General features: G+C 41.6%; 1 protein-coding gene across 1 annotated transcript in view; it reads right to left on the reverse strand.

The window, feature by feature from the left end:
- LOC104689869 (unc-80 homolog, NALCN channel complex subunit) overlaps positions 1 to 18,837 on the reverse strand; it is a 149,909-nt gene that overhangs the window by 35,898 nt on the left and 95,174 nt on the right. Inside the window, exons 32-44 of the mRNA XM_039555541.1 lie at positions 15,040 to 15,221; positions 14,540 to 14,671; positions 13,827 to 14,013; positions 12,683 to 12,814; positions 12,021 to 12,164; positions 10,570 to 10,670; positions 8,921 to 9,007; positions 7,961 to 8,144; positions 7,264 to 7,358; positions 6,286 to 6,375; positions 5,813 to 5,914; positions 3,365 to 3,545; positions 2,226 to 2,494 (exon numbers count right to left, since the gene is read on the reverse strand). Coding sequence (XP_039411475.1) covers positions 2,226 to 2,494; positions 3,365 to 3,545; positions 5,813 to 5,914; positions 6,286 to 6,375; positions 7,264 to 7,358; positions 7,961 to 8,144; positions 8,921 to 9,007; positions 10,570 to 10,670; positions 12,021 to 12,164; positions 12,683 to 12,814; positions 13,827 to 14,013; positions 14,540 to 14,671; positions 15,040 to 15,221 — 1,886 coding nt within the window. The remainder of the gene's footprint in view (positions 1 to 2,225; positions 2,495 to 3,364; positions 3,546 to 5,812; positions 5,915 to 6,285; positions 6,376 to 7,263; positions 7,359 to 7,960; positions 8,145 to 8,920; positions 9,008 to 10,569; positions 10,671 to 12,020; positions 12,165 to 12,682; positions 12,815 to 13,826; positions 14,014 to 14,539; positions 14,672 to 15,039; positions 15,222 to 18,837) is intronic.

The following is an 18,837-nucleotide window of genomic DNA, read 5'->3' on the forward strand; positions in this document are numbered from 1 at the left end:
AGTCCTTTCTCACAAGACATGCTTTCTACATGAACATCCCTCTTTTCCTGCAGTCTCTTGAATTAACTGATGCTTTCTCTGAGCTGGATAGAGCCAGTACGTCCAGTCAGGACTGCTGCTGATGAAAGCAGAATTATTCCATCTTTTTCACATGATACAAATCTCTGTAGTCAACCCCGACTGGCACTTGAGATATTTTTCTCTTCTATCCTTCAGTAGAAGGATGCTGTTGATTCATGTTTGGCTTCAGATCTGTAACTCCAATATTCTGTCCTGCTGAGGTGCCACTGAATCAGTTACTTTTCCTCCCACATTCTGTGGTTGATGATTCAAAAGTAAGGTCTAAGCTGACCAATATGGTGTGTTGGTTTGGGCTTGGTTTTTTTTCAGACTGCATCTCTAGTTTGTCGTGACAATTTGAACTCTTACTCTGTCCTCCAACATAGTGACAGTGCCACCCACTTTTAAAATATTTCAAGGTTTTTAGAGTGGCATTTCCTTCAGGGCTGGCCATTGAACCATGCAGACAGTATGTTGCCAAAAGGTGGGATTTATTTCTCAGTTATGTAAATAGTATGAATTCCTAGGAATAACTTCTCTGTGTGAGACCTCTGCAGAGACTTTTCAGTGCCCTGGTAGGCTGAGGAAATTAGCACAGCTTTAATACAACCAGAACCCTCTAGCATGAGGATGAGGCCAGACAATTACCAGCAGTATCTCCTTTAGCTGAGAAAAGGGAAATAATTAGCTGTATATGCATTTTACCAAGGAAAATGGAAAAACCTGCAAGAAAAGAGCTGTGTGGGAGTATGTGCATGTATGCATCAGGAACTGAGCTTCAGTTAGTGCCTGGATCAAGCCCAGAAGTGGTAAAAGAACTGACCACAAACGAACCAGCTGATCTTAGGTGTCTGGCACAGAGAAATGAAAGTCTGCAAAACCAAAAAGCTCAGCAGCACTTGCATTTTCTTTTGGAATTGCTTTTTTAACCTCCCAGGAATGGTATTTCAATAATTCAGTAGTTGACAATAATTGAGAGTGAGGATAGGAAAGAATTACAAACTAATTTCTCTCAATATGAAAATGAAGTGGTTACTGTTGAGGACTTCAAATTATGTTATTAGGCTATTTTATTTCAAAATGTCTTGTTTCTCATTAATAAACCCATGCACTGCTGACCTGGATCCAATTCATACTTATCTAATCATGTAAGGCAGGATATCAGACTTTCCAGTTACTACAGAGCTTGCTTAGATAGCTAAAGTAATCACTGGTCTTAATTATTATGCTCTGTTAACTGTGTGAAAATGAACATGTACAGGGATGATTCTTTTCTGTATTTGCATTATAATACTAAATCTCTACTTAGATACTGTCTTTGAGCCCTGCAGGAATAATCCTGTCTGTAAAAGAACTATTTTTTAAAATTTTATTTTCAGCAGCTGATTTTTTTTCAAGAATCAAAAGGAAAAGAGGCCCACTTTTTCATCTTGAAGTGAAGAGAAACTCCACTTCTGACACTTCCAATATTTCTCATCACTCAGAAGAAAAGACAACATGCAGCTTTTCATAAACATTTTGAGTTATTTTTGTACTTAGAAAGTGAATATAATTTAGTTTCAATCAGCAAGTAGTAAATCCAGATATTTCAACTATTTCCCAAACTTCAGCCATCCCTGAAGGAAAAACCACGAAGAGATGCCCAAGGTCCAAAAATTGTCCAGAAATTTCAAATTTCTGTGCAGAAATACACAGAAAGGAAAACAGACATTTATTTACTTAACACAAAGGAGAACAGAAAATGTAATTTACTCAAGAGGGGAATAGAAAGCTAATTTGGGCCATCCCACTGTTGCCTTCTTGGGGCACCTAAAAGCTCTCATGAGGACTCAGCAGATCAACGTTTCCCTGTTAAGTGTCAATTCCATCATGGAATCACAGGGTGGTTTAGGTTGGAAGGGACCTTAAAGCCCATCCAGTTCCACGCCCTGCCATGGGCAGGGACACATTCCACCAGACTAGGTTGCTTCAATCCCTGTTCAATTTGACCTTGAACACTCACAGGGATAGGGCAGCCACAGCTTCTCTGGGCAACTTGTGCCAGGGCCTCACCACCCTCACAGGAAGAATTTCTTCCTAAGGTCTGACCTAAAGCTGCTCTCTGTCAGCAAGACACAGTGCTCGCTTGGCAGAGTTCCCTTGCATTGCTCCTGGGCATAGCTCACCTGCAGCATGCTGGGCAGCACCCACTGGTACCCGCTGAGGGAGAAGAGGTGGTTGAAGTGCACGGCTGTGTTGATGACTGTGGCAGCATACTGCCTCAGCAGGGCACTGTCCTCAGGGTGCAGGATCAGGGCACCGTTGAACACATTCAGGAACAGCATGATCTCATCCCCCCATGGGAACTCGCTGGGCATGCCAAGGAACATCTCTTCCAGCAGTTTAATCCACAAGCTTTTCTGAAGAGTATCTAGACCAAAGAGCTCTTTCCCAGCTGCAGGGGAGGAGAGTAATCAACACCAACAGCAGTCAACTCTGTCCACCACAGCCAGCCTCACTTCCCTGCAAAGAACCATCCCACAACAATGACCGTCCTTCTGCCTTTTTAAAATTATTTCACCCAGCCTGAGTTTCTATAAGTGCCCACAGGGCTTGAGCAAACCTTGACTGAAAGCTTCAGTATGAAGATAAAGAATGATAAATATCACAGCTCACTAATCTGCTGGTTGGACACTCTTCTCTTAAAAAATGGGAGATCTGAGCTTGTACATGCATCATCTGCCTCACACAGAGACTGTGCAGATTTATGCTCAGTTTTTATGTTCCAGGTGTCCCACACATCATAGGAGACTGATGCAGTGTTACAATAATGCTTCTGAAATCAAGTGCCTTAATGGCTGTTACAGAACATGCCAATGCTTACCACTGTGCAAAAATGGCCTATTTAACCTATTTAACATCAGGCTGGAAACCCTACTTTACATTCAGAGCAAAGTTTCTCTGTGGACTTTTTCCTTATCCCTGCTGCAGAATTTGCCTAGTCTTCATTGGATGTCAATTGCTTCCTCAAAGCAGACAGCAAAGGACTTCAGGCAAACCTTTCTGGGTAGTCTCATGCATGATTTTAATACTCAAAACTTATTCTCATTTGGGTCCAAAGAAAGTAGCCTTTTCTGGAGAATTCTAACAGTGAAGCTCTTTCAGCTGCTGTGCTTACAAACCAACAGGTCTGTATCAGTTTCCGTAGGAAGAGATTCATCAGCTTCCAGAAAAGCGGTAAGCCTGCGTGCTTCTAAGGCAAATGAGGCACTGAAACCTTCTGGGCCTTGTGCAGCGCTCCAGGAAAGCTGCTGAAGGATCATACCTTGGGGATCACTGAAGAGTGAGAACTCAGCATCAATGGCACTTCGGGGAAACGAAGGCAGGCGGAGGAGGTCCTCCTGGAGCATGGACACATGAGACTGCTTGTGGGCTGGAGGAATCTTCTGCGTCAGTGAGATCAGGAACAGCACCCGCCCCACTTCCTCCAGCTTGCGGGTGAACACCTGGCAGAGAAAAAGAGACAAAGATCGGTATCAGCCTAATTCAAAAGCTCTTTGAAATGTATATGCACTTCATCAGGTTCACTTCCACGGCTTTCTCTGATGGGAGGGATGCTGCACTCATGGCTCAGAGGATCATGATCAAATTCACAGGGCTGGTGCTGCACCCTCTCACTAGAATTTGTGTGACCACTGTTCTCCAGCCCAGCTCTGCAAAGATGGATTGTGTTTGTAAAAATGACTAATAACATTTTCTATTTCAGTCTTCTGGAGGACCCTAAGTGGTTGCAGAACAATTTTCAACTTTGCCATGGGTTTTTCTGTAGATTAATGTAAGCCCCAGGGTGGTCAGAGAAACCATTGCCAAACTGAAAGCCATATGGTTGTAGTTCCTCTCTGCAAGGTCTTAGACTACAGTCAACAAGAAGTTGGAATTGCTATCTACCTTCTGGGATGAGGCGGGCTGACATCTGGCCATGGAAAGTATATGTATGATTGTAAAAGAAAAAGCAGACCAGATTCTGCTTTGTTACTGCAGTGTTACTGCAAAGGAGCAAAATCTTGCTTGATTTCAGATTATCACTTCCTGTTTACACCAATTGGGGAACCGAATTCCATTCTACCAGCCTACTTTGAACTTGTGATTGGTAGGACTAGCCAGGCTAGATATTCTATTTCTATTTTGATGCTAGAAGTAACCATTAAAGCAGAGTGATGTTTAGTTCCAGAAGCAACTCTCTTTGGAAGCAGTTTCGAGACGGCTTGTAGCTACTGGGATGAAGCCAAAACCAAAACTTGAAGCATGTGGTTTAACATGTGACAAACATCAGCTTCACCTGCCTTGCTGTGACATTGCTCTGAAGTGCACTCAGCTCAAAATTCGGTGCTCAACCAAGCAACAAAAAAAAATACTTTTCCATGGATTGCTGCTCTGTGGGTGGTTACTACAGTGTTGCTTTATTTGCTGAAGCTGGATGTTTTCCGGCAACATCTTGTATGACTACAGAGAGGCTAGCAAATGTGTGATACAAGTTTAACCTTAGAAATAATTTGGGCTCCAAGTACTCTAAATATAAAAATGTGGAAAGTAAAACAATGCCCTGACAAAAATGGGAAGCTCATTTTAATATTTTTGAATCACATAGGGTGTATTAAACTCATTTATTTGTGGGACATCTTTTTGAACCAGACTAATTTCTGTTAGAGAAGCAACCAAGTTGATTCCAAGTAAGTTCAGATTTTTATTGATTTTCTACTGACAGATGCAGCACACGAAATACTGCCCTATTCTGTGCCATACACATATGAGATTGCATTAGCTATATTTTCCATTATTTTAGATGCTAGTAGCTCTTAAGCAGCTTTATAGCTGCCTTTCATAACCACTCCTGATGATATTTCCCTACTCTCAGTAAAAACACAACTACAATACCTGATTTTTGGCTACAAAAATACAACTGTTAATACCAAATGCATAATGTTTAACCACATTCCCACATATCTTTTTTAATTTTCTGCTTATTACCATCCTCTGCAGACACAGTTACAACAATTTTCTCTAAACATTTAGCTCTGTGCTACTGCGACATGTGGCTTCTAAAGGCAGTGTAAGATCAATACCAATGTCTCACTGCCTAAACACATGTAGGCGTTTGCAATTCATTAAAAGCACTGCATTGCCACTCTATTTAGGGTGCAGTTCCTAAGGGAGAGCTCCTGGGAACTGCAGAACATCAGCAGGACAGATCATCAAGTCACAAAGCTGGAAGATAGGGAGGACAGTGCTCTTCTGAGGGCAGATATTCCCCTGACCAAACACATAATGCTGTCCCTCTGGAGTAGCTGTGATAAAGTCTGACCTCTGAGAGCAGGACAAGGAAGAAAGGCAGGTAACAATCCCTAAAGAGAGAAAAGTAGAGTAGATAATTCCTGCTCCCCAGCCCAGAGGTCATGTTAAATAAAGGAATAAACAACTTCTGAAGCTGAGGCAACTGAAGCTTTTCTGGCCAAGTATAAGAGAATGCAAAATGATCCACCTAAAGGAAACTGGGTGGACAGAGTGGGGGAGGGGGAATTCACATCCCACTATTTACTCTTCCTGCAATAATGTACAGTATATGTGGCCCCAAGGCAGATTTCATGCTGATTGCTACTTCTCCAGCAAAGCTCTTAATCTGCATGCAGCATGAGGGAAAGCCTTTAAAGGCAAAAAAAAAAAATTATTTTCAGGGTTTGTTTCTGGGAAGAGGTGTTTGGTGACAGTAAGATACCTGTTTCTGAATGAGCTCTTGACCCTTTTCTGGATGCATCTGCACCAGGTTGAGCTGGGGAGAAACTGACCTCCGGAAAGGATAAATATCACGGACATAGGTCTGCCAGGAAAGGAAAAAAGTGTATTTTAAATAAATGTAATCACTATGGCATCACTCAACAGAATGGAATAAAGGGCCCTTAGCCCTTTCTGAAGGGCAGTGGCTTTCCGACAGTGTCAGGCATTGTGAAAGAGCACAAACAGAAGAGAAATTTGATCTTTTCTAAGAAAACTAGACATTCTTGACTTAAGAGCAAGGGACTCCTCTTCAGCCTCTTCCCTCTTCTGCCTCTTCCCTCTTCTCTCAAACTCCAATCTTTCACCACACATAACTAAAGATGTGAAGTCCACAGGACAGAGCTATTTATAGGCTGCTTGTTCAAGATGAAAAGTCACAAGAACGAAATCACGTGGACCCGATCTTTGCCTTACCTTGTTGTAATGAATGAGATTCCAACGCTTATCCATTAAAAAATAATGAGAAGACTGAGTTTCAGGTATGTTAAAAAACTCCAAACATTCCTGAAAAGAAAGAAATCAAAATACCTTGTTACTTTTTAGATGTTTTGTACAAATACCACATCTGAAAGAAGAATATCCATCTAATAATCTATAAAGGCACAAGCATGCATGCCTCAATCAGACTGGCACATTAATTATTAATTTGGCTTTAATTATTTCTTTTTTTAATCATGAAGTACCTGAGTATGTTTGTGATAATCAGGGCATGCAGACATCACAATTGTGAACACTGATGTTACTTATCTCGATGTCTTCATATCACACATATTTGTTTGACTGTATGAGCCATATGGGCCTGGGTATTTATCAAGATTTAGTGATAGGTGATATACAGAGACACTAAAGTTCTGACCCATCAAAACACTGAGATGTGATTTCCAGTAAAATCTAACATAGTCAGACAAACTGAAGGCTATTACAAATCTGTTTCCTATGTGGCTCAGTTAAAACAACCCAAGAATTTTTTGGCAGAAAGGGGAAGTGACCACATAGCTCCTGGATCCCAAAATATCGTTGTGGCTACTGAACCATCATTTTCACTCAGATCTCAATCAATCTGTTGTCTCTAGTGTTGATAAAACCAAACATTTAAATGATTTATGTATTTATCAAAAGTATACAGGAAATACCCAACAGGCTGCAGTGTCTCCAAATGTGCTTGCATTTGTGGGGTTTGGGCTTTCTGTGAGTTCAGAGCATTTTTATTATCCTTAAACATGGGAACCCGTGTATTGCAACCAAGCTCCCCTCACAGGGAGACAGACATGCCTGTGAGCAGAACTTCCCTCCCTGACACTGGAACAGGACGATCAGGCAGAATGGATTGCTGGCATACATGTATGGCAGGTAAATGTAAGCAGTTTGTCCAGCTCAAAAACTCACTCCTACCTTCAGAAGAGCCTCAAACTGTGTGTCCTCGTGGACTGGTAACTGCGTTGGGATGTCACACTCATTCTGTCCGTGCACGACAAGGGTTTTTGTGCCTAGAGGAAGAAAAGTTGCATTCTCCCTGGCCTCTTTAATTAACTCAATTTCAAGAGACTGCCCATGGAGGAAGAGTGGTACTTAAAATTCATTCCTGGACAGGCAGACAGACCATGTGAGTCCTGTCTGGAACCATTAAGTAGGGTTAATATAGTCCCACCCTTCCACAGTTGATGAGAAATTGATATGTTTTTAAAGGATAAGATGGCTTTAGTAGCAACTTTCAACTCTGAGGAAGAATCATACATAAAAGGTCGAACCTGTTTATCAGCAAAGTATCTCATCTGACTCATGATTCCCAGAGTCTGAATAATGATCCTGCCAGCCTTTCACAGCCCAACTGGCACAAAACTGTGGGTTGAAATACTGTTTTAATTCACTTTCTGTTTGCTTCTTTGAGAGCTCTTACAGGGGTTTTTTGTATCTCAAGGAAGTAGCAGTAGAATTTAGTGACTGAATACTCAACTGAAGGAAAACTGCCTTACAATATGCAGCCATTTGTAATAGGTCTTTTTCTGATCCAGTTCTGATGCATTTTCTTTTTGGTAGAGTGGGCCATGAACTTTGAAGTGAAGGAGATTTATAGACTTATTTCTTATACCTGGCATCGAGGCAGTCACCAACAGCTTCACTTCACATTGCTCCTTCTTCATGGTCTGTTTGAGATCCTTGAAGAAGAGTCCTTCAACATAACCCACCACTTCCCAAAGGAAGGTAAGAGTGGCAGAAATGGCATCCATGCCCCATTCACATGGAGTCCTTACAAAATACATGATCAATCCTACCTGCAGGTAATAAGTAAGAGGAATATCAGGTTTTACACACTCTTTTAACTGTGCAGAGCATTGTATAAACACAGAATAACAGTATTATTCTACCTTTCTTCATTCAGAGGGATAAACTCATTCAACTTTCATCCTGAAATTTTAGATACTAAAGAACAATCTGCCTGTACTACTCTTCCTTTTTCTAGAAGTGATGAGGACTGGGGGCAAAACATACTGTTGCAGTATAGCCTTAAACACCACTGCAGATGAGGAAAAGGCAGAATGTGTGCAGTTAGAGACTTCCTATTCTTTCTGCTCTGAAGTGCTGCCATGTAGACAATCACAAACAACAGAAGGCTCCCTGGAGATGCATACACCTTGTCTGCTTCATCTCCTAACTACAACATTTGTCCACAATCTTGAAAGAAGCTGCTAGGTTTGCTCCAAGAGGACTGTCTATCAGCAAAGCACTTTCTGAACCCAAATTAAGTAAAATAATTAAAGTTTTCTGGTGCTGGGACCCTTCTAACTGTCTAGAACTCACTGGCTGAGGTTCAGTTCAGAAATCCATGACAGGTTGCTTAGGGGTTTATTAAAAAGAGAAAGCTTCCTGTTCCTCTCCCCAGGAGGCCAGAAAGGCTGGTGTAAGCCTGGTGACTCACACCCACAATTAGGAGCAGATATGAACTATGAGAGTAAGAAAAGTAAAAGTAAGAAAAATGAAGTGCATTTATTGCACACACGAAGGCAGAGGAGAGGTTCTTGGCTGCACAGTGGGCCCACAAGCTACTCACCAAGTAGTTAAAGAGGATATGAGATGTCTGGGCAGGAAAGTCTCCGATGTTCAACAAAAGCTTCCTTAGCATATACATCAGCTCGTCCTGGAAGAAAAGCACATGTTTTTTCTTCTCATCAAAAAATGAAGAACAGATTTCTCCCTTTTGTCCTTTCTTGCTTTGTTTCTTCCCATTTTTCCATAGTCCCTTCTTCAGCTCTGTCTCTCAATGCATGAAGTAAAACTATACATCTCTTACTGCTCCCACATATTGCAAAATAAGGCCCAAAGCACAGCACCCAGGCCAGTGTCTTTCTCATTTTATCTCAGAGAGGTCAGTACCTCCTGTTGCAATTTGTACTGACTGTAGCATCCTGATTGTGCACTCCTGTCCCTGTGATTATCCGTCTGATGACTACTCAGATGATCTGTGAAATCTAGTTCGTCTCACCTCAATAGCTGTGGCTGTGGAGTGGGAGGTGTGGACAGAATCTAACTTCCCTTCTTTTGGAGACTGCCTGCCTTAAATGTAGACGAAGACATTTCTCATGGTGCGAAAGGGTTATAGAAGGGACAGAATCCCGCTGTCAGCTGAAGAGAGATAGACAGTATCACAAATGTCTTTTAACTTATCCTCTAACCCCACAGCAGATTAGAGCCAGTGTTGTGGGCATGGATATACATAGGACAATCCATGGCAGTGATACACCTGGTGATAGTTCCCAGGGAAATACACCTGTTCTCTGTGTTCTGTACTGGTGGTCAGAGTAGGCCTACAAAGAGATGGCAAAACAGCAGATTGCAATGGCTTAGAGGTCTCTGAGGCTGGACACCTTACAAGCTTCCTTCTCAAAGGTACTGAACAAACAACCTCTCTGACCAGAGCCGTTGTGGATGCCCCATCCCTGGAAGTGTTTAAGGGTAGATTCCAAGGGGGTTTGAGCAACCTGGTGTAGTAGAAGGTATCTCTGCCTGTGGTGAGGGGCTGGAACTATGTGATATTTAAGGTCCCTTCCAACCCGAACAATTCTATGAAACAGACGTGACCTTCTGAACTCAAATAAAAGCTTTGTGGACAATGGTTGAGAAGTCTCAGGAATAGTAGGTCCACTGACACATTCATACTCAAGGAACAAAAGCACAGCCTTTCCTGACATTTCTCAGGTTTAATATTCATTTCAGATTCAGTTCTTAGGTAGTGGCTTGAAAGCTGAAGCCAGTGATACTACTGATATCATACACTAAATCGGCAGTTGAGAAAGTGATACGAAGAGTCTCCCTGCCTTCCAACCAGTCAGAACCAGTATGCTTTTCTTCCATAAATCTTAGCCATGCACTTGGAAGCAGTTTAATAAGCTATGGAAACACAGTGCTTCCCGATCTTTCAGAGAAGCCAAATAGAGTGGCATGAGTGAAGGCAACACTGCCTATGCTGTGTTCACCAAACAGCTGCTCAAAGCTTGGCTTGGAGCAAGTCAGATCCTTTGTGGTGATAAATCAGCCGTGTCCTGTTTACACCAGCGGATAAAGACTGAAGCCAAATTATGACATGCTGCATTATAATAGCAAATGTTCTTCTCCACTGATGTTCTCGAAGTTATTCTGCTGGCAGCTGTTCTCCCCTGCTCTACGAAGTTCTTACACCTGCTAGGGAGAGGCAGAGTGTACCTGTCGATTGCTGATCGTGAGCTTCTCAAGGAAGTGGCGCAGAACTGTAGAGGGGTCTTCAATTAAGCAGTTCCACAGGACCTGCTGAGCAACAGCACTTACTGTAAGAGAGAAAGGAAACCAGGTCAGAACCATCTCCCTTGGAAAAGCCTTGAACTGGTATACTTAAACAAAACATTCCTAGTCTTCTTCCTTCCTCTGTTATGTTTTATACTGATACACACCAGGGCCCCATTTGATGCAACAGGATTCCTGGCAAACAGTGCCGTGATCTCAGTAATAATAATCACAGGTCTAATATTTGAACCTTCCCTAACTACTGGTGATATGACAGGAAGCACTTCACCACTGTATTTAAGGAATAATAAAGAAATAGCTCTTTAGATTCATAACTCCAGATGGACAAAATCCAGCAACTGAAAGATATAAATTCATGTACTTTTTTGTTCGTGTACATAGGTTCAATTTCATGGTGATTCATTAAGTGATTTTATCTGGTGTTGGTGAACAGTATTGGATAGTCAGCAGGGAATTGTGTTGATAATCAACTCCCGGAAGTGCAATTATTTGCAAACCTCTGAAGGTTAACAACAACATAGAATCATTCATTATTTTGTTTTCAGTACTCAGCTCCTGATCACAAAATGACACATACATTGTTTAGAGGGCTGACTACATCCACCTAAAACTGAATAAAAAATGCAACAGGAAGTTAAATGTTACAGGAAGTTAAATGCAACAGAAAGTTAAATAGCTGACATGATGAGCAATGAGAAATGAAGGAATCAGAACAGTCCATGATGTATTAACATTTTCGAAAAAACAAATATTATTACTTTACAAAGATATCACAGACCATAACCAAAATCTTCAAGCTGTATATGGGTGGCGTTCTGTTTGTCATAGGAAGAAAAAAATATGAGTGGGAATAGATCTCCAGAAATCTTCAGTCCAAGCCCCACTTGGAGCAGGACTGTCACCTACACCAGGTATGTCAACTATGACTAACCAGGGTTCGATAACCCCTATGCATGGAGAATCAACAGAAATTATGCTCCTGGTGATGAACTTCCTTCCCAGTTTCTGACCCAAACTTTCCAAGTTGTAACCTCTAAGTCTGTGTTCTTCTAACTCATTGTTTCCTTGGAGCACGCCAAACAAGCCCAGCATCTGCAATTACTCCTCAAAGAACACTTGTATTAGGCCTCTTACCATCCTTGTATCCCCCCACTAGATCCTTTTCAGCTTCTCAATATTTCTTTTGAATTAGAGGTTTTTTTTAGGGTCCTGAAAGGGCAAAACCCCTCAAAGCCAAACATAAATTATGGAGGAAAAACAAGGAAAAACCCTACAAAGATACATTTCTATTGTAAATCTCCATTAAAATAGTTTTGAAACTGGTTCTGCTATCCTTAAGCAACAATCCCTTGAAGTTTAGTCAATGTCAATACCAGCTACTCCATCCTCCCGGACTTCTCCATCTTCCATCAGATGGACAATGGGGAGCACTGCTGCACAAATGCAAGCTGGAAACACAGCCTGAGGTGGCTGGGGCACGTGATGGTTTGGAGTGTGCTCGGTAGTGTGTTCTTCATCTGGAGCAGTAAGAAGAAGAGAAGAGGAGTTACGGAATACACTGTACTACTATCCAGGCAGGTTAGATAAACATCTATGTTAGCGGCTCTACACAAAGAACAAAGATCAGAACACTGTTCACTGTGCAAGCATGACAGGTTTACTGCTATCTCCAAGTAGAAATGGAGCCTCCAGCCAATTTCTTGATCAAGAATTTTCATTGTGAATACATAATTTTTCAATTTAGATTTCTTTTCTTGTAGGCAACCCAGTTCCTTTTGATAAAATTCCTTTTTTCAGCTAGAGTCCTCTCTGTGGCACTACTCTCCAAATAGAACATGAGAGGCAAGAGAAATTATTGCAAGAAATTATTGTGACAGCAGGGGTGAATAAAATAATGCAGGGCAGTAACTCATAAAGTGGCTCAAGCTTGGGAATATATCTGGCAAAAGGAAATGCCAGAGCTTTATAGGTCAACAGGAAAGGCTTCCAGTGAATGAAATCCTAGGAGGCAATACTCCAAAGTGAAGTCACCCACCTTCTGCACTGACTGCTGAGCGCACTGACCACACAGAGCCACGGCGGAAAGAATAGTTCCTATGAGAAGTACTGGAGGTGCAGGATGGACTCACAGAGAGACGGCGGGAGGCCAGGTTGGCAACTTCTTCTACTGACAAAGAGAACATGAAATGTCAATCCAGATCCAGCCAACAGACTTTAGGGAATTTTCTGACAGACAGGAATTACAACCAAATCAGAACACTGAAAAGTCAAGTCAGGTAACACTCAAAACGGACAATTTAAAAGCTATAGAGATCAGTCAGATAGGTAATTTGCTCATGCTTTAGGAACAGCAGAACTTTGGTCCATAAGAGTGTTCAGTGCTCTGGTGCATCACATTGTAACAGAGTTGGCGCTATACTTATTTTCATCCACTCCCTGTTAACCATCACTGTTGCTGGTGCTTAGTTTTTCTTAAGAAATGGGATTTCTGTTCACAGATTTTCCAGTGGATGCTTAGATCTGATCAACCCTCCGCTCAAGGCACATACCTTGGAAGGCCTTAAGTGAAGTCTTTGTGCTCTGTTAGCCTGGGCCAGTAAACTCCACACCCACAGACTAAGCTTACTGTGATTCATGTCATGTAACTTTGGCTCTCTGAAAGTTTGGTACTGAGCTTGATCGGGTCATCTGAGCTCCCTCACTATTCACCATAAAGGCAGAAAACCCCAGGGGCAATTCAGTATATCCTAAGTTCCATTTCTTAAGACAGATACTGCCAAAGAGGAATTCTTCCCACTCTTTAATTAATAAAGAGTTAAATTTAGGAAAGACAAATTTCATTCCTAGTGTTGCACATTCTCTTGTGTTAACTCCGGCAAGAAACTGGGAACTTTGAGATACTAAATGCTGGCAAGTTCCACTGAAGTTGAGGCAGATGGGGTCAGTGTCCTTATCACCCAGTAAGAACTCATTACATCCAAGGTTTTGTCCTTTTTCTTGCATTAATTTTCAAATACACTTTTTCTCAATGACTTGGACTCTTCAACAAATGGACATAGTTGGGACCTTTCTAACACTAAGAATCAAATTTTCTGGACATCACTGCCCTAAGCAGTGCTCTGTGTTGGTGGGAAATGCTCTCAGGTTCCTGGAATGCAGTTCCTGGTACCAGGGCACACCTTCTTCTTCCTGCTCAGAGCCTGGTGTACAGGATGGCTCGTAGCAGGCCTCCTGAGTAATGGGGATGGCAGTGATAAGACTGGCTTCCCGGCCCAGGCGTTTCTTCTCTTCCTCCTGCTGCAGGTTCTTCAGGATATGCTCCGCTCGCTGATGGGAACGCGACACAGCTCGGGCAGAAAATGACTTCTGTTGGGAAGAAGAGAGAAGAAACACAGCCTAGAGATGTTAGTTAAGATACACACACATTTCCTGACAGAGGCTTCACCTCAGTGACATTCAGCAACTCAGTTTCTAAATATAAACCAGACTAGTGTCAGCTGAACAGAGATTCACCAGAAGACTTCCTGGCGATAAGCCTACAATAAGCCTTGGTGCAAGCATCTCCCAGGAGACACCATATGAACCAGTGCAAACAAAATCTTCTCTCAGGCAGTTCTATTGAAAAAATCTGCTCTTGGAGAGAGAGAAGTTGTGTGCTCCTAAGGACTAAGTTAGTGTCTCTCACGGGGATATGAGGTGCAGTACAGTACCTCAGTGAACAAACAGAAAAGCCTGATGCCCATGTAGAAAACTCTGTATCCTACACAAACTATACTAGATTTTTTCCCAGCTGGAAAAGACAATGTCAGAGGTTAATCCGCATCTTTTGGCTTAATTTACTGCACACCTCTAGAGAGAAAAAACAGTGCTTACTCTCAGGATGTCTGCTTACCGACTGATCTTCATTTATAGGATCCTGCACACTCCCGCTGCACTGAGGGACCCAGGGAGGGTCAAACATCGGCACAGATGGCATCCCCAGCACAGGAGAAGGCAGAGTGAAGTTTATACTTGGAGGAGGAATCTAAAAAAAACCATGAAAGACATTTTGTTACAGCAAACTATTATTGTCAGTATTGTTAATTAAACATGAGCACAAGTACCCAAGATATAAATTAACTCTGCAAATTTTTCTCATCTCCGTATTTCCCTGGACTGTAACACCTTGTATGACACACATATTCTCTGGTATTTCTCCTGACTTGAGTCCCCATTTTATTCTCCCTATTTTATACAAGACTTCTTCATATCACTTCCCCCACTAGTGAGACTTATACAATCATTTTTTTCTCTAAACAGGGTTTCAGGACGTTTCATGGCAGTCTGTCATTATACATCAACCCACAAGCCAAGCTGTAAATATCATCATTATGCTTCATGTCTCTTACCTACCTTAAAGATCTGCTGTGCTCCCTCCTCCATCCTTGGCCACACTTGATATCTGAACCTCCAGAGTGTGTGAAATTTAAGAATGGCATTCAGTCTTTGCACTGCTTCTGGGTGATGAAATTCAGACATCAGCATGTCAGAAATGGCCTCTGGCACTTTCACAGCACACAGCAAGAACATGGCAGCTGCAGGGAGAGAACATCTGATCACCTGTGTTTCTCAATAATGTGTTTATTTGGCAAAGAAAAACCGCAGGTGTACAAACCTGCACCAAAAGAAACCCAGTCTTGGCTCCAGAAATAGGATCATCACTCTACCAGGCCTAGCGAAAATTGTATTGCCTCATTGTGTGAGACAGAAGAGTAGAAACTCCTGCAATTAAAGGAGGCTTTGATTTACAACCCTAGAAGAGACTAGGTCTGGCTTAATTGACAGAGGTTTATAGATCTTAAGCAAAAGGATCACAAGCCTGTGTTCCTATAGCTATAAGTAAAAATGTGCACTGGGTGTTCTGGTGGAGGGTTTTAAATACAATAGTGTGATTTTATATAGTTTAAGTTAAGAATTTAGATGGTATAATAGAGACATCTGTGTGTACGTGACATGAGAAGTTATTGGTCAAGGCATAGCTGCATTGCAGTGAGAAGTGCCACAGGTGATAGGTCATTAATCCAAAACAAAGTGTCGTTTTAAGTGCCTATTGGATTAGAAAGTTATAAATTACGATGTAACTCTAAATCTCGTGACTAGTCGCCATTATTCGGAGGTACTGTAAAATCTCACGCCTCAACTGATGTGTTTTATTATTTTAAAACAATAAATTTGTGTAATTGCATAGTCCCATCCCTGAAAGTTATTTCCTCCAATGAGTGAGCATATGGGAAATTCGACACTTCATGAAACCAAGCACATGTGATTCTACCTTTTGGAGCCACACAGAATTGCATGTGAAGCTTGTAAATTATTCTGGAAAACCTGCTTTTTAAAATAAAGTACACCTTTGATCTTCTCAGCCCTAACTTGTTTAAAATAAGAAACATCTCTTGAAGTAAAGGCACTGTTGAGTTTGGCTTCCAAAGATTCCACTTCCAAGTGATTTCTGTGCTGATTGATTAATCGAGGCTGATTTAACAGAAACTCTGGAACAGGAGACAGTGCCCCAGTAGAAGCCCACCTGACTATTTTGATGGGTAAAACTAGTTCTTAGTTAAGTGGGCTCCATGCAATGATCCCAATCTGCTTCCAAGAGAAAACAGAGCAAGACAAAGGACCATACAAAATAGCACAATGGTAGCTAAGCTGACCCATAGTTGTTTCAATGGATCATATTTGAATATAAACAGACATTAATTAAAATAGAGACTGATGGAGGCCAATCAATGGAGATGGTGTCTGAGGGGCACTGCAGGAGACAAAAGCAGAGGGATTTATTGTTGTGGGAGTTCAGTGGGTCTTAGAGAATCCATGGCTTTTTTCACCAGTAGCTCACCGCAGAGCACTGGAGACAATTTCTCTAGATTTGGCGGCTGTTCCTCCACAGTAGCAAGAAGACATTTGCCATTCTATTTTCCTCAATGCTTCTTCAGCAGGTGCCAGGCCCCAGAACTGTGCTCATGGGAGGCAGTGTGTCACACTGCCGGAAAACAAGGCTACTCTCTGACTGCCTGGGCTCCTGGTGCTGCTCAAATCTGTGAGGACCTTGAAGCTTCACCAGCTCAGGGAACTTGCTGCTCTCTAATCTTCTCAAACTATAACAAGTCTTGCTAGGCCTGACGTAAAAGCGTGAGTTCATGCTGAAGCAACCAAGAACAGAAATAGAGCTTTGGGATAGGTCAGTAGATGGTGCTGTAGTACATTAACAAGGCATTCTTTTTATCCAGCTTCTGTATAGCAACATTAGGGGTTTTCAGGGCTTGACCTTGATGAATGCAATTTCTGCTTGGGGTGTATTCACCTGCTACTAAAAAAAACTACTACAGACCCTCAAATGGATTTTAATCTTCCCTTCAGGAAAGGGAGAAGAAGGAAGATGTATTTCAGAGGCGGCTTTGGAAGAGCAGCCAGCCATCACTCCTTAAGAAGAGCAGCAAAGCTTCACCCTGCGACCCATGTGTTGGGAGATAGTTAGAGGATCAGGAACATGGATCATTGATAGAATTATGGGATCAATAAAAGAACTGTAGCAAGAGCCTGCAAGCAAAAGGCCTGTGTGAGAAAAACTCTGCATGAGAAAAATCCTTGTGTGAGAACCAAGCCTGAGAAACAAAGAAGGGAGTTTGAAGCGATGCAGCTGTGCTGATAAGATGTGCTAACTGGGAGAGAAGGGAGGGTGAACTCTGAATTCTTTTAATCATAACATAACTGTAGAAGCTTGCCAACGTAAGTCCAATTATGTAGAAGCAGAAATGCGCTTGGTAAGTTTTAAGCCACTTAAGAGTTAACAAGCTGGTATACTATGTAAGTGCCTTTGGATTCCTAATAAACAGAGCTTGCTCTTATCAACCACATTGGTTTTGGACTGCAATTTCTCCCCATGCTGGAGTCCACGGACTTTTTTCAATTCCAACACCCATGCAAATTTTTTACTAGAATCATAGAATCATTAAGGTTGAAAAGGACTTCTAAGATTATAGAGTTAAAAAAGTATCCAAAATTATTCCCTCAGAAAGGGACTTGAAGGGGGGAAAGGAGTACTGCACCAGACAGATTATTTCTCTTTATTTTGCTCCTTCCTCTTCCTGTCTACACATTTGACCTGGGAAAGGCAAAAGTTAAAGGCAGAGCACAGGAAAGACCAGTGAGCTGAAGAAGTGGTCTGTGCACTGGTAGAGTAGATGGAAGTGAGTGAAACCTGAAGAACATGAGAAAGGGGGGTTCAAACAATGGACTTCAGGGAAGAATTCATTGCTAGTTTTGGAAAATAAAGGCCTGGTGTACTGTTGAAATGTGGTGGAAAGGGGAGTGATGTTCAAAGAGCACTTCAAAACTCTTGCATTGTTAACAGCTTTTGATAAAAATGTCTGTAACTTAATCTTCCATGAAAGAACACCTGGCACTGCCCCTATAGGTATGGAAATCTGTAAAAGGAGGAAATCTTTCAGCCATTTCCTTGAATGCTGGGTGAGGAGAAAGATAAAATTTGAAAGTTGTGTGAGATTGGCTTAAAATTAATTTATGCTTTATTTAAGTAAACTTTGTGTGTGAAGGATGTTCACAGTTTCTAAGGCTTGGCTCATGATTTCTGTTCATCTCACATTAGCACACACTGACTAGGAATGTTTGGACAGGACAGTAAGACTAGACGGGACCTCCTGAGTCACATAATGTAATCCCTTTCACAAGCTCTTAAACCAAAAGGCTTTTGTTTTCTTTTCTGGTGGTTAGAAATCTGTTTTCCATGTGAAAGAAGCCATAAAAAGTTATTATTCACCTTCCTTCTAGTCTAACAAATATTTATTTAAATAACAATTAAATAATGCTTTCTCTTTGCCTGGTGTTCTGTCATTATGGAGCGTAAAGATATACCCTCTCACTCTTCATTTGAACTCATTAAATAAATATCCTTATCATATAGGCTCTTCATTCTTACTTCTGTCCTAACAGCATCTGTTACACATAAATATCTTACTTCAGTGACCAAAATTGTGCACTGAAAGTGCTGTGTTCTAGGTAATTGTACATCATGCTTTACAATAGCATTAATACTATGAATCGCTAATGAAATACCTCTTCTGACACATCCTGACTGCCTTTATTTTTTCACAGCTGATCATTAGGTCAGTCATCTTTTGGCCAAGGGAT

Source organism: Corvus cornix, chromosome 7, assembly GCF_000738735.6.
Source record: "Corvus cornix cornix isolate S_Up_H32 chromosome 7, ASM73873v5, whole genome shotgun sequence".
Lineage (NCBI taxonomy): Eukaryota > Metazoa > Chordata > Aves > Passeriformes > Corvidae > Corvus > Corvus cornix.